The 16,810-nt window shown below is 35.7% G+C and overlaps 1 protein-coding gene across 1 annotated transcript; it reads right to left on the bottom strand.

The window, feature by feature from the left end:
- Positions 1 to 3,118: 3,118 nt before the first annotated feature.
- Positions 3,119 to 13,478, bottom strand: LOC108486259 (uncharacterized). The gene is made up of 10 exons (XM_017790220.2): positions 13,007 to 13,478; positions 12,371 to 12,436; positions 12,020 to 12,200; positions 11,655 to 11,851; positions 11,363 to 11,413; positions 11,163 to 11,254; positions 5,261 to 5,373; positions 4,009 to 4,088; positions 3,698 to 3,802; positions 3,119 to 3,553 (listed from the first exon to the last, which is right to left on the bottom strand). The coding sequence occupies exons 1-10, from the start codon at positions 13,337 to 13,339 to the stop codon at positions 3,416 to 3,418; spliced, it is 1,356 nt and encodes a 451-aa protein (XP_017645709.1). The 5' UTR covers positions 13,340 to 13,478; the 3' UTR covers positions 3,119 to 3,415.
- Positions 13,479 to 16,810: the final 3,332 nt, after the last annotated feature.

Raw genomic sequence — 16,810 nt, 5'->3', positions numbered from 1 at the left:
AACTGTACCAATTGGCCCGACCAAAAATTCTAGAAATAAATCCATGGATTGATATATGAGTCTAAATTCAGGGAAAATTTACGGAATCAGTTTCCGAGTTTTGAAACTCGAGATATGATTTTTAAGGCGACAGTGACGCAGATTTCCAGCCTGTCTGGAAATGTCAAATTGGTAGGTGCAATAAGTGGATTTGGCTTGTTAACCCCTCGTGTCCGACACCGGCGATGGTCTCGGGTTCGGGGTGTTACACAATGACTGAAGAATATGAACTTTCTACTTACGACCGTCACGAATTGAATTATAATCAAATTGCTTTGGGCCGTTTACCAATGTCAGTAATTGACGATTATACAATTCGAACAGTTTTGAATTCAATTCTCGCTTAGAATCTATTTCGATTCTTCATTTTAATCTAGTTGTTGAGAAAATGGAAAAGGGTATTTCCTTGTTTGAAAAAAAAAATAAAAAAAAATATCATATCGAATTCGAAGTGCCATGCTATTATTACTTACTAATTCATATTTCATCACCGGAAATTCCCTCTGCCCCTACCGTACTCCAGCTTGGTAGTTTCGCTACCGTCGTGGTTGAGCCACAGGATTTGACGGCGGACTTAAAAGCACCTCTGACGCTTTACGCCCAATCATTCCGGATAACGCTTTCAAGATTTTATGGAATGGAAATCAGGAATGAAATTCATTTTCATTATAGGACTTATTCTATCTCTTTTAGAAGATACTATGCCGCCACTCGGACTCGAAAACTTCTTATACGTTTCTAGGGGGGTATTATTTAACTACATCTATCCCAATGAGTCGTTTATCGAATCGTTGCAATTGATGTTCGATCCCGAAGAGAGGGAAGAGATCTTCGAAAAGTGGGTTTTTATGATCCGATAAATAATCAAACCTATTTAAATGTTCCCGCCATTCAAAGAAACTATTTCCGAGGGGGAGGGGCTAACCAGAAACTGATAGCATCTACTATACCAGGAATATCAATGAACCCGATTATTGCAATTGCTCAGGATACCCTTTTTTAGTTTAGCTTATTTGAATGATTCATAATACATATGATTACTCATATGGAAATTTACAAAGTCTTCCTTTTGAAGATCCAAGAAATTCCTGTTCGAGACTTTTAATTTAATACTTTTTCGTTTTTTTTGTTTTCATTTTTAATTGACATAGACCCAAGTCATCTAGTATTATGAGGATAATGCGTCGGTAATGGTCGGGAAATATCTTTTACGTATCCACCCAGTTTAGCAACTTTTGGGGAAATGATACAAAAAAAATATATTTTTTTTCAAAGATTGAAATTCTTGGATAGCCCTGATAAATTGGGATCATCCCATTTCCTCATTCTGACCCTTTTCGCCGAAGAACCCTATTTAGATTAGAGTCCGCCACAATATATAATTGTTGGTATGAAAATTTTTTTTTTGTAATGAAAAACTCAACAATATAGAATGCCACTTTTGCATTTTACGTGATTAAGTCCTTTTTCTCAAATTGAGCTATTAAACGAAAAAATTAGCTCACGAAATTTTCACACATACATATTCACATGTTGTAAACACCAAAAATAATATTAAAATAATTTTATGACCTTGGATTTGTGGTTTTGAAACCACTGTTCTGATTTAGCTAAAATCGGGCTCTTATGGCTAAGGTTCTGAGGCTACTTGGGAGTGAGATCTTGGCTCAATGTAGGGCTTGTCTTGTAGTTTGCGTTTAGTTATAAGTATTAATGAACTTCTCGAAGTCCTTTAAACCTATGAGAAAGAAATTATAGTTAATGTGCACTAGAGGTTTTACCTTTGGGGCACACTCCAATGCTCAAGTCAAACATATGATCAAAGTTAAAAAGTTTAGGAAAAGTAGAGATAAAACCCTATGATTGGATAACTTATGAGACTATTACAAATTTCAAAAGTGCTTAGTATTTATTATAGGGCTTTTGGTAGCAACTTGAGAATTAGGTGTTAAGTTCCCCTTAATAACTTAAGAAGTGTCAAGTGCCGACTTCTTATTGAAGCTTAAGAGAGGTGAGGTGCTAACTTCTTATTGAAGCTTAGGTGGTGCACCAATGGATATACCTGATTCTTCCTTGAGCCTTTAAGCAAGGTGTGGTCTTCTTTACTTAATATACTCCTCAAAATGGGCTTTGAGCCACCTTACAAGCTATTGAAATTTAACTCAACAATCTTATTTTCATTTTCTAAAATATAAGTTCATTCGTTTCATTCAAGGACCAAAATATAAGTAAAATAAATTTATCTTTTTTTTAATTATATAAATTTTATAATTAATTTCAATCTATTCAATTTGAAATAATAAACTGATATCAATTTAACTTGTTGAGTAAATGGTAACAACCATAGTGAGAACTTTTAAAATAAGAACCACGATAGAATCAAAATGATCTTAGCCATTGAATCAAAATAAATGGTTCTAAGTCTTAGATTTTGTACTTATCTTACCGTATTAAAGCAAAACCAGCAACAGTCAATATTTTCTTTCTTTTTTCTTTTCACCATCTAATTAAAGTCTTAGGGTGAAATTTTCTTAATAATCTTTACATTTAGAATTCTATTTTTGAAAAAAAAAAAATTAATGGAAAGCAAGAGATTCATGTTATTAAGATTTATCAATTTGGGTATTACGCATTTAGTTTTCTTGATTGAAAAGATTGGTCGTCCATTCCGTTCTAAAAAATTACCCAATACACAAATTAATTAAATAATCTAATATATTGCTATATTTTTCTCAAATAATTAAATCTGAAAGTAAAAATCATTCAATCCTTTCACCTTTGAGACTTTAAAAAAAAACGGATTGTATTTTGTTACTTTTATTTCAATAAATTAATTAAGATAAATACAAAATCTAAAACATAAAACCATTCATTTTAATATTAATATCATTTTGATTCTCATTTTAAACATAATTATCACCTAAGATAAAAAATTTATATCAGGCGACTAGTTCTTTTCCTTTACAAAATAAGTAAAGAAAAAAATGATCCTGGAAGTTTCAAAATTTTATTTAAAATGACTTAACCAAAAAAAAAAAAAAAAGTCAAGAACACCTTTATTTTATTTTTGATATCATAATTTTATTTAATTTTATAATTATTCTTATTGAATTTGTATGGCTGGACTCTTAATATTAAGTCAACCTAAAATACATGTAACTTGTACAGTTGAACCATTTTTTGTGTTTTAAACATTTCTATAGATTCTTTTAACAGCTAACATAATAATAATAATAACACCACTGTTTACATGATAAATCAAGCCCGGCAACCACCTCGGCCCTTTTTCCCCTTGCAAGCATAAAGGCAAAAGAGGGGCAATTTCATATTCTATCAAGTCAAAATGCAATGGTCTGGTCCTATTCAGTCAATGTTATCATAGTAAACAAGCTTTAAAACCCTTCTCCAATTCCTCTGCATTCAAGTTCTTGCCGATGAATACAATCTTGTTTATTCTCGGTTCATCTGCTCCCCATAACCGGTCTGGTGATCCTTGAAATATGTCATGAACTCCCTGTTCATTTCATTATAAAACTCAATCAGCACTCTCCCATCCGATGCTCAAAAAACCGTATTTTATTTTAATTTCATAGCAATAAGATTATAGATACAAGCGCGCAGTGGATAGTCAAGACCAATCAAACGTCATGCTCCTCACCTGAAAGACGAACCTCTCATCCATACCCTGAACAGAAAGAAGACCTTTCATCCGGTAAATGTCCTCGCTGCGTTCCAACAACAATGTACCAAGCCATATGTTAGCCTGCAAGATGAAGTAAATAAAACCGTAAAATGAAAGGTTTTATTACTTTCTGACCAAAACAATAACTTATCACGATAATGAAACAAATTCTGAAGCACCTATGCAGGCAGAAGAAACCCCATTAACTAATAGGCCCGCTCATATGCCTGTATTTTAGGATCATAATCTAATCTAGTGCTGGAGGAAGATTATGCTTTAAAACCAACCTTCTCTAGATCTAAGCTCCCTTCACAAACTATGCTGACAGAGGAAACTCCTGGGTCATGAGTATGATCATGATGATGGTCTGCATGTCAAAGTACAAGATTTTAGCTTCAGTAGAAGAGTAAAGCTTCAGCACGTCGACAAGATAATTGTAAAATTGCAAGTAAGCATGACCACATCCAAATTGCCTTGCCAAAGAAATAAAAAATAAGAGGGCCTAAATCAGTAGCTTAAGCCTTGAAGAAACTAGTTACAGACTCGGGGTAGAGATGGCATTAGTGAGGTATAAGATTCCTCGCAAGTGAAATTTAGATTGTTATCCAGATTATACGTGTTTGTGTAGTTCAGAAAGATACAATATTTGATTTTTGTGAGCTCTAGTTTCCACGATAAAGCTTGGCACTATCAGAAACCAATAGCATGGAAGAAGGCTTCAGAGTGAATCATTACAGAAATGAATATGTGCCACATAATAAGCTAGTCTAACTTCTTCTCAATCTTCTAATATCCACATATTTCTTTCAAACTACAAATCAGATTTATATCTTAGCCAAAAGCATTAATATGAACATTGCTGAAGTGCCAAAACTACATCAAACAAGAATTTAACTTGTTCAGGGCTCAGGTGGTCAGATTGAAAAAGAAATTCATGCATATCTGCAGTCTGATGACAATTAGCTCACCCTTTATGTAAACCTTGTAACCACTTCAAAGAGTGACATTTTAGGTTGAAAATGAAAGTAGCAACTAGCTTGAGGATTCTTCATAGCCGATTATGCTTTTAGATTTTTAACAACTCAGCTTAAGTTCAAATTCATTCTTGCTCCTAACATGTTCCACCAAATAAATCAATTTGGTGACAAATACCTATTTAGACGCAAGTCAACAGGCAATGCCATAACTCATAACTTATCATGAAACATTTCGTTTCACAAGTTAGACATTATTCACCATTACTCACTGGACTGATTTATTATTGTAATTAAAGCACAAAGGTGTCTGACCACATGAAAAACAGAAATTACAATTCGACATATCTCAGAAAATAAAAAAATGTAAACAGCAAAGCATACAGTGGACTACAACAAGAAAGCAACCCATTGGACTATTAGAAACAAAAGTAAACCAAATACTACTCTTCAAGAACAGTGAACATATACTATTGCTAATAAAGACAAACATGAAATAAATAAAGAGAAACCTTTTAAAAACACATGCAAAAGGACTATTTGGTATCATGACAAGTACAGTTACCATGTTTATGCTCATGTTCATGATGATGATGATGGTGATGATCACGGTCATGATCATGATCATGATGGTGAGCATGATCTTCTTTAGCACCATCATTGACAGAACTCTCAATCCTGGCAAGATTTAAGCACAAAAGTCAGTCAACAACCAAAATTCAGGGGGTGATGAACAAAAAATTCCAAGTAAATGGATAATCATCTATGAAGCATGGACACCGCCACGTAATAAAGATACAATCTGAACAAAAAGACAACAATTCTAAAAATTCTCAAGATTCAGGTGCGGCAGGACAAAGCAATGAAAAATATTTTAACAAATATTTTAACATTATAATGTTCATTTTAAATAAAATATTTAATATTTTTTATCAAATAAGTAAATTTAACTACACAAATATATCCTTATAGTAACATTTGTTTAATTAAAATTTTTCATAATAATAAATAAATGACTCCCACAAATATTTAACTTTTTACTTCTCAAACTCGTTTTCAATCTCACAAATCCAAATACCCATTTCCACGTTTCCTAATTCCCATACCCATTTCCTGACATTTTGCCTTCTTTATTCCCCATCATCTTTCCTTCCTCCCTCTTTGTCTTCACTCTTCCCATTCTGGCTTTTGTTTCTTTTTTGGTTTCCCAAAGGTAATTTCAGGCTAAGTCCAGCAGTATCCCTTTTGTGACAGATGTCTTGACTGTGTCTGATTTGAAAACTTCATATCAGGGCATGTCCAGTACTTATTTGGCTGTGTTAGCTCCATGTTGATGCTTCATAGATAATTGAACAAGTTTTAGGAAGAAGAATGATTCTCTCTTATTACTTCTAATCTAAATACAGCCTTTTAAAGAATAGCAGGAAAAATAAAAAAGGAAATAATCTCTAGAAATTAGCCTATCCCTAAAAATTAGTAATTTAATTATGGCTAATAGTAAGGAAATTCCTAGCACTAATGTAGAAAATCTGCTTAATTAAGGAATTCCAACACTCCCCCTCAAGCAGGAGTGTAGATGTGAATCAAACCCAGCTTGCCCATAATTTCTTCGAACATTTTTCTTGAAATGCAACCCCTTACCAGGAGTCCTTTTAAGTATCTCAATATCCTGTAGGCAGCTTCCAAATGTTTCTCCCGTTGATATCTCCCCCTGTCTACTACTACTCCATCCTTATCAGTTCCTAATTTAAGGTTGGGTTCCATAGGAGTCTTGTCTATGTTCTTTGGAGTTTCTACAGAGTCAACATTAGAAACAAAGGCATTGTAGGATTTAGACAAGTTTCCTTAGGATACAAACCGAGAAATGGAATGTTGAGTGCAGCTCCTAGTGCCCTTTCTTACTGCAATTGGAAGATGGATGGAAGATGGAGGTGAAACTTCTTCCTCAGGACAGTCCTCGGGTAAAGATGGCATAGGCACTGCTGTTTCGGTCTCAGGCAGCTGATGTCTCCGAGAGTATACACGAAGTCCCTGAGTTTTTTCTTGTTGTTTTTCAGAATGAGTGGGCTGTTTTTCTTCATTAGTATGATTAATCACCCTTGTTTCTTGTTGCTGAACAGTGGAGATAGGAAAAACAGGTTCCAAAACAGGAATAACAGTGGCTGTAGGATTTTCAGCAGGTTTTGTAGTTGTGGTAGGGCTGACAGGTTCCAAAACAGGAATAACAGTGGCTGTAGGATTTTCAGCAGGTTTTGTAGTGGTGGTAGGGCTGATAGAGTCTTGAGGTATAATGAGAAGATTGCTCAAGGTCTCATCTTCACTAAGTATCTCCCCCTGAAGATGAGAGGCTGAAAAATATGGCTCGTTTTCGAAGAAAGTAACATCAAGGGACACAAACATCCGGTGTAAGGTTGGAGAGTAGCACTTGTACCCTTTTTGTGCAGGTAAGTAACCAATAAAGACACAAGTGTGAGCTCTAGGATCAAGTTTAGATCGGTTAGGTTGATGGTTGTGGACAAATGCTTTGCAACCAAATGTTTTGGTTGGGAGATTAGGAACACGAAACAAGGGAAATTTTTTTTGAAAAGTATGTAAAGGTGTTTGCAAGTTTAATACCTTTGATGGGAGTCGGTTTATAAGATAACAACCAGTGAGGACAGTTCTCCCCATAAATACTTTGGTACACCCATAGTAAACATAAGGGCACAAGCCACGGCTACAAGGTGTCTGTTTTTCCTCTCGGAAATCCCGTTTTGTTGAGGGGTGTCAAGATAAGAACTTTGATGTATGATTCCTTGCTCAGAAAGATAAGGACTTAGGATAGAATTAAAGTACTCTCTCCCATTATCAGTTCTAAGGGTGTGAATATTTGAATTGAACGAGTTGAATCATTGAATGAAAATTTTTGAAGACTCTAGAGACTTGGATTTTTCTTTAAGGAGATAGACCCAACAAACTCTAGTGTGGTCATCAATGAAAGTTATGAACCACCTAGCCCTGTGATGTTTTTTACTCATTGGCTCCCCATAGATCATTGTGAGTTAAAGAGAAAGGTTGAGATTGAACATAAGGTTTCAAAGGATAAGGGACACAAGTGTGTTTAGACAGTTGGCAAACTTCACAGTTCAATGAACTAATTTTCTTATTTAGAAATAGTAGAGGAAACAGTTTCTTCAAGTACATGAAATTCGAGTGTCCTAGTCTACGGTGCCATAGCATGATAGAATCGTCTTTTGATGTAGATAAGGCCATCCCTTCTTTTGAACTGTTTTTGTTCCAAACATATAAGCCATCATTAACTTTAGCAGTGCCAATCATCTTCCCCAATTCCTGTTCCTGAACCACACAACCGAAAGCAAAAAATTCAGCAAGTACTTTTTCATCCTTGGTAAGCTTGCTAATTGAGAGTAAATTACAGGAAAGATTTGGAACATGTAAAACTTTATCAAGGGAAAAATTTTCATGAAGTCTCATTGTCCCCATTCCGACCATTGGCGAGTAAGATCCATCACTATGCGAATCAAGAGTGATCATGACAAGGTCAATAGGTGTGAAACAAACTTAGATTACTGTCATGTGGTCGGATGCACCCAGTCTAGTATCCGGAAGTTGTGATAGGTTCGTGTGTAGTATTTAAAGCGAGACCTTGAATAGCTAGTGACCCACTGGTCCGTAGGAGTCCCGAGTAGTTTATGAAGAGCCTCAAGTTGAGTTTTGGTTAGCCTAACATTACGAGCATCTTCTTGATAGTAGATATCATTCTTGCCTTGTTTTCTTTCTGTTTTTTTCTTGAGGATAGCCATGGAGTTTGAAGCATTTCTCCTTGGTATGCCCAACCCGATTCTGATGGCTACACCATGGCCTTTTGAACCGTAATCAATTCCATCTTTGAACCTTTGAAATTAAGGGCCTCTTGAAATAAGAGCGAGTTCTCGGAAGAATGATGACCACTACGGTCAATGGTTTTAATTCTCTTGCGTCTCCCAACATAATAAGACGCCGTTTCTCTTCCCTCCTTACTTGACAAATGCTTCTCCTATGGTTGGCGGTGTGGTTACGCCTAGTATTCGATCCTCGGACCTCATCAAGATCACAATTTAGTCCTGCTAGGAACTCATAGAGACGTTCTTTGTTAAGATGATCCATGAACTTGGTGTGTTCCAAGCCCTCGCCCCAATCAACTTCATAATACATGTCTAACTCCTGCCATAAGATCTTTAGGTTGTAATATTGAGTGACTTCAAGTGTTACTTGTCGAATATCTTTCAACTTTAATTTGATCTCAAATACTTGGGAAGTATTTCCAAGATCCGAGTAATTCTCCTTGATTGCATCCCACATTTCTTTGGCGGTTTGAAAAAAGATACGTTAAACTTATATGACCTTCCATCGAATTTATAAGCCAAGCCATAACCATTGAGTTGTTAAGCTCCCAAGTTGCATAACCGAGTTTGTTGATCTGGTCGAGAATTTGTCCATTAATGTACCCAATTTTCCTCGGCCATGAAGAACCATAAGGATGATTGTGACCATTGCAGAAATTCTTTCCATCTAATCGATGATTTGTGATTATAAGAGAAGAGTTAAGGTCACCTTGTGGGATTCCTTGACTGTGATTTTGAGTTATTTGTGAGATCTCGGTCTCGGAGAAATTTTCGATGTCACCCATGGGAGTAGGATTTCTAACAGAGAAAAGCAGAACAAGAAAAGAGAAGAAAGAGGGATCAAATGGATTCTCGATGCTCGATACCATGAATAAGTTTTAGGAAGAAGAATGATTCTCTCTTATTACTTCTAATCAATACGACCTTTTAAAGAATAGCGGGAAAAATAACAAAGGAAATAATCTCTAGAAATTAGCCTATCCCTAAAAATTAGTAATTTGATTATGGCTAATAGTACAAGGAAATTCCTAGCACTAATGTAGAAAATCTGCTTAATTTAAGGAATTCCAACAATAATCATAAAAGAAATGCTCATAATGCCAATGTTACGAATGAAACTACATATAGCCCACAGGAAACATAAGCATGAATAACCCAATCCAAGGAAGACTCAGTATAGAAGTTCTTTTATACTTTTGAAAAATCACAGCTCAAGTCATGGCTAGTTTTTTTTTTATGGGTGAGGGCATAAATTGCAGGCACCAAGATGTTGCCAATCTAATCACTCAACAAATGTTATAAGACAATCTACAAAAGCAATAACAAGAACCAAATATAAGAATGTAAACCCATGTAACAAAGAGATTTGATATAGGTAACCATTCTTCTGTGTCATTTGCTCTTCTTTCATGTTCTCAGTTCATAAAAAGCAATGATATTGATCATAAAATCCAGCACTCTTTTCTGAATAATGTGCGGTACTACCTAGAAAGAGCTCCAAAAAATGACTCGACAACAAAAGACAACTCTACCAGCAATTGTGAAATACTTGATAGCATAGGTGAAGTTCAAAAGCTGATCAGCCACTATAGAAGCAAACTTACAATAGGAAACCTGAAACCTTTGGCAACTTAATCCATTCTAATTTACTTTATTCGACTGAGATGCTTTCAGTCCTATCATCCTCAATTCCCATTCTCAGCCCTCCTGTTTTAAGAAGACATTGGATTTCAAAAGTGTAACCTCAAATCATGTTAAATTTCTTCCTTATCCCTCTTGAGAAAACCAAGGCAAGTTATCTATATAAATCTATATTGACCTAAAAAAACAATTGCAAAGGTTCCACTAGAAGATAAGTGTGTGTGCCCCGCATTCACGGGGCGTCATCAATCCATGAAAACCAAAACACAAGAAGCTGCAATGTCAAGCAGAGGAAAGCAACATATGCTATTTTGTAAAAGATGTCAGCACTCAGCAGCACAATAATTCCTCTAAGAATCAGAAAATGAGGATCGTCGGACAGCCTTGACTATCTCAGGAAAACAAGTCATAACATTAACCAATATGCACATGAAAGGCTCTACTGAAATCTTCTTCAGATTCCAGAGAATAAATCTCAACACAAGGGTCAATAAACCCATTCCGAATCAAAATTATCTTATTATAAATAAATTTAAAATGTCTGTCAAACTATTTTCCAGTAAGATAAGGGTGAATAATAAGCATTAAAGAAACATTTTGAATGTCTCAACCTGCCCCTCTCCCTTCTCTTTTCAAAGAAAAGGGAAAGAGAATAGATAAAAATACAACAATGATGAGTTCAATCAAAACATTAATTTTACCATCCATGATGGCTGTGTATTACTAGAATGATTCCAAACAGGCAGTGTTCAACAAATAATTTCTCAAAATGGAAATGAAGCTCAAGAGGCAGTTCCAAGACCAAATCAAAGAGAGACAGAAGACTTTCTACTTAACAAAAATAGAACATGATAAAATGGCAAAAATGACAATACTTGTAATAACTACTTCAATGATTTCCTTTACTGAAAATGGAGGTACTAAATTAGAGCAGAAAACAACCTCTCCAAATCAAAGCCTCCTATCCCAAGAACATACTCCAAGTCAACTTTTCCAAACTCTGTGCGCTTGAGATGAGCCATACCATTCATGTTCTGCAAGCAGGCAATGTCATCTTTGATGAACTATGAAAAAGTAACAAATAGCATCCTAAGTTGCAATAAAACTATTTAATAATAAGAAAAAAGCAGCAGAAAACAAACCCTTATCCGCTTAACCAGGGACGTAATTTCTGGCTCACCAACAAGATCAGTCTATCAAAACAAACAATAATATATCAGCTAGCCATTAGAAAAGAAATTCAACATAACAGATGGAAGTCTTTGAACATGTCCTATAAGATGAGATACATGGCTGGCCGCAACCAGAATATTAGGCAATGGTTTGAGTCAAAGTTCAAGAGAATAAAACAAGTTCAATAATGTTTTTGTTTGGGTATTGACTAATAATTAACTGAATGCTTTGCACTTCCAATTAGGTGGTCATCATAAGTACCTTGTTTACAATTATGCGGTCAGCATAAGCAATTTGCTCTACTGCCTCATTGACCACTCCCTTTGGTTTGACCTCATCCAAATGAAAGCCAGCATGCTTTGCATCAACTAGAGTAACAACACCATCTAACTTGACATCATTGAAAACCTGATCCTCAGCATAAAATGTCTGAATTATTGGTGCAGGATTTGCCAACCCTGGTAAGGTGAATGTGGAATGCAAAAGAAGCAAAAATAATAACTTATCACGCTCAAGCAAAGAGAAAAACTCAGATATACACCAAATGCAACAACACAAACAAATAGAAATAAAAAGTTATTACTCTTTCTATAAATTTTTACAGGTACTTTGAGAAAATTTCCAACCTGTAGTCTCAATTACAATGTGGTCAAATTTCCCTTTCTTCTTACTGACTAGCTCTGCAATCATCCTCACAAGATCACCCCTTACAGTACAGCAGAGACAGCCATTGTTAAGCATGACTATGTCCTCAGCCCCAGCAGCTTTAGCAGCAACAAGAGAGCCATCGATGTCTACTTCACCATACTGAAACGTTCAAATTGGAAAAAAGAATTAAGATAATAAGAAATTAAACAATAACTTACTCATTAATACCTCACCTACTCTAATGATCTTACAAAAGACTTTAACTATTGTGAACCCTTTATTGCCATCATATCAAGGAAAGAATGTTAAAGCAGAATTAAACTCAATACCTCATTCTCTATCACTGCTATACGCTTCCCGTGATCTGCAGTCAAGATGTGATTGAGTAATGTTGTCTGTTCCACAACACACAAAAGTTAAAAAAGATGAATACGTCAACCAGCCAACTCTTTCAATAAAAAAAGTTGAATTCCTATCAGAAGAAGAAACGCAAAGTTTGATTGCCAAATGTGTTTGTGATAAAAAAAAAGAGACAAATAAGTGTACAGTAACAACATTTACAGTTGTTAACTGACATTTAAACTATATTTTAGTCAATAAATTTGAAGTTTAATGCAAAAGGATAGTTTTCACAAGTTAATTTAGCACCTAATACAAAATATACAGAATTTCTAAAGTTGGGCGGAGTTAATAATATCCTTTAAGCTACAAAGGACAAACTTAGCAATCATTTCGTACATATTTTCCACAAAAGGCAACAATCTTTTTCTGCAGTTTACAGCTATAGCTACAAAATCCAAGGCCAAAATCCAATGAAATCGTAAAAACTATGAACCAATCTAAAATCCCAGAAAATAAACAGAACCAGGCTAAACCGATACTCAATATATTTAACTTTAAAGACCATTTACTTTCAATAAAGAAACTTCAAAGACGATTTCAACCTTTGGTAAAGCAGTTATTACCTTGCCAGAGCCCAAAAAGCCGGTGATTATGGTGGCGGGAATGCGAGTATCAGGAGGAATTTTAGTGGAAACGTCAGAATCCTCGCTCTGTGGAGTAGTAGTGGCGGTGGCAGCTACGGAGAACCGGCGGCAGCGGTGAACTTTGGAGAAATTGGAGGTGGATAAAACGGTGAGAGATGAAGAAGGCAACGGTTTGGAAGAAAGGGAGCGGGAATTGATGGTGGAGGATTTGAAGAAAAGAGGGAGAACCGCGGTTTTTATTCCGGAGCGGCGGCGACAACGAGTGGTGAAGTTGATGAACGTTGTGGCGATGTCCATTGATAGCGTCGCCATCTTTTTTGTATTCGAGTTGGTGATTGCTGGGATTCCGGCTTGGGGGCAGGGGAATGAAATGGAGGAGCAAGAAAGGAGGCTTATCTTCGTACGTGGACTGTGGAGGTTTTATTTGGGTTTTATATATTTCTTAATAGCTTGGGATTTTTCCCCCTTTTATTAAATGGAACTTTCATGACAAAACATGACTATTTTACCAAAATAAAAAATAAAAAAACCTCATTTCCAACTTTATTTACTGAAATAGATCATTTTAAATTTTATTTATTGAAATAGGTAAAAAAACCAAAAATACTTCTACCTATACGTGTTTTAAAAGAAAATTTCAAAAAAGCGTGTCCGTAAGGGAACGCTTTTATCATGTCAGCAAAAGAGCTCCCCAGAGACGCACTTTAGCCCATTTTTTCGCTCAAACAATCGTTTAAAATTTTAACCATTAGGGGACCCACAGTCATGAAAAAAAATTATAAAATCTCCACCTATTTTTTTACACAATTTCCTTTAATTTCTTCTAAATTTCTCTCTAAATTTTTTAAAAAAGCTCTCAAATTTCTCTCTAAATTTCTCAAAGCTCTCTTTAAATCCTAATTTCCTTTAATTTTTTTCTAAATCAGTATTATGTTTTTTATAATTTCTAAGATATTTGGTCGTGTTAACAATGGCCGAGAAATTAATTTGTTTCGATCATAAATATATCTCCATCCAGCAAATGAAAATGGTAAGGGTTAATTTCAATTTTTTAATATTATTTAATTTTTTTCATTTATGTAATTTTAATTAATATTTATTTTATAACTTTTTTATAACAGTCGGTAGATCAGATGTTACAATGTTATATTCGTAATATGTCTGGTCCTTCATCACCGTCGATAGAAAATTACTTAAGGGAAGTAGGTTTTTGGCACATGGCCAATATAAGCCATTGGTGCAAGTTGGACCCAAAACTCATTAGTGCGTTCATAGAGAGGTGGGACCTAAGACGCATACATTCCATCTTCCATGCAGGGAGTGTACCATCACTTTGGAGGACATGCAGTTACAATTGGGGTTGCTAGTCGATGCGCCTATACTCACCAAGTCCGCTCAATTTGTTAATTGGGGAGCCATATGATACGATCTTTTGGGTGTGATTCCAGATAATATTTACGGAGGTCAGATCGAAATAGGCTGGTTATGAGACACATTCTCGGAGCCAGGGGATGATTCACCTGAAGTAGAAAGAATACAGTACGCTCGGGCATACATCCTTGAGATCATTGGAGGTTATTTGATGTCAGACTTGTCACGAAACCTCATACATCTGAGGTAACTGCTGAAACTCATCGATTTTAGAAAAGCTTGCGAACTCAGTTGGGGGTCTGTTGTGTTGTCGACATTGTACCGGGAGATGTGTCAGGTGACGCAACCAAGTAAAGCCAAAATCGAAGGTTGTCTATAACTACTATAGTCATAGGCTCAGTTTTGCTTTCCATTTTTACGTGCTCGAGTGAACCACCCGTATACATTCTCACTCTTAACAGGGTAAAATTAGATTTTACAATTATTACATAGATTTAAAATATAATTTTATGCTAAAATTTTATTTAATTAGGTAGAACCATTTGGCGAGCTATGTTGGAATACCTACCGCTCTTGAAGATATATGACTTCTATTAAACCAACGGTTGAAAACACATGTAAATATATATAAATAAAATATATATACATCACATAGTCATTTCATATTTAGTATTTAGTATTATGTATATAACTAATATTTTTATCATGTTCATATAGTTTCAATGGATACCATACAAAGATCTAGCAATTTGAGTAGTAATTTTGGATGAATTCCTGTAGAATCTAAACATCTGGCATGTTAGGGTCCCATTGATCAACTATGCTACTATCGAAATGCACCAAATAGATAGAGTGTTACAACAATTTGGATTCCAACAACTGATTCATGTGGCACCTGAGGTGCTCGATGAAGAGCACAAAATCAACTTACTACGACCGAATACGTATTGGTCGGTCTTCTTCTTGGATTATATCGAAATGTGGGAAAAGCGGTATGATTATATACCTACTTGCAAACCGATCATCGTTCTAAAGTTAACGTACGAGCCGGATTACATGCCATGGTTTAGGATCCATAACAAACCATATTTTCTCTCGAAAGAGCAGAGGCATTGGTAAATCTGTGTCAAAAGGAAACGACGAGGCCCTTTAAATCTAAAGAGATGGTTGACGAGGCGGGCCCATCAATAGCGCCTATGTAATCATTGGGCCTAATGCCCACACCTCGAGCGACGACGCCTACACCACAGCCAATTCAGATTATGTCAGGTGCATATTCTAGTCCTTATATGTATCTTAACCCTTATATGTTTCTTTTTCCCAGTCCTATGCCAGGTTGGAATGCATGGCCCGGTGCATCTCCTTTCTCGATAACTCTAACTCAACCGATGATATATAGGCCATCATCGTAAGAGGGATCGCACAAGGCACCCTCGAGGAGCTCATCTCATTTCCAATCCTCATCGCCTTATAGGATTCAAACACCTCTGTTGTAGGTGATGCAAACACCTCCGTAGTCTTTATTCTATTAAGGTAGGTTATCCTCCCAACACCCATAACTAAAACAACTATAACCCCCGCCGAAAGCTAAAATAAGAAGGAATTTAGCGCGTAACTGTCGACCACCCCCATGTGGCACTGATTCTGACCGGTACATGTATTGATTTTTTTAATATATTTGTATAAACTGCTTTTATATTATTTTCATTTAATAAAATAGAAGTTTTTAATATATTTTTACAAATTATTTTTATATTTTGTCCTATTTAATAAAATAGAAGTTCTTTTGAATAAAACAATAGAAATAATGCAATATAGTTTCATTTAATCAATTATGAAGTATTTCGATTTGGACATGTTCGAATTGTATAACCTGGGTTCCTACACCATCCGCACAACTCCTGTTGGTTTGTTTTTAACCGGATATCCATAATATCACGTATTTTAATCGAGCAAGGTCAACCTTTTAGTTTGTGATGTAATTTTCAATCCGGTAACAACTCAAACTGAGCAAGCGATATAGACAACCACTTACGTTCATATGGGATCGGTGGGAATACGTGTCTCCACACGTTGTACATATATTCTAATTTGCACACTTCGTCGACATAACTCATAGGATCCAAATGGAGATTCTGACAAGCTGCAATTACATAAACGCATGGATAATGAAGTGCGTCAAACCTCTCATAATAGCAAGTCCTATTTCTCAAGTGTACACGATATTGCTCGCCGATAATACCTTGGTTCAGTCTGTCGAACTCCGTCACACAAAACCATAGGTTGTCGTGATCATGACACACTGTGTGCATGGTGTTGGTCCGCGCCTTTGCCTTGTTAATTTCTTGCACTACCTTCTGGCACCATACATGGCCTCCCTGTATTTGGCCTTTATAACTCACTGCTCGCTTT

The sequence above is a fragment of the Gossypium arboreum genome, chromosome 6 (genome assembly GCF_025698485.1).
Source record: "Gossypium arboreum isolate Shixiya-1 chromosome 6, ASM2569848v2, whole genome shotgun sequence".
Taxonomy (NCBI): Eukaryota; Viridiplantae; Streptophyta; class Magnoliopsida; order Malvales; family Malvaceae; genus Gossypium; species Gossypium arboreum.
The sequence above is the reverse complement of the archived record's forward strand: the minus strand, read 5'-3'. Positions and strand labels throughout refer to the sequence as shown.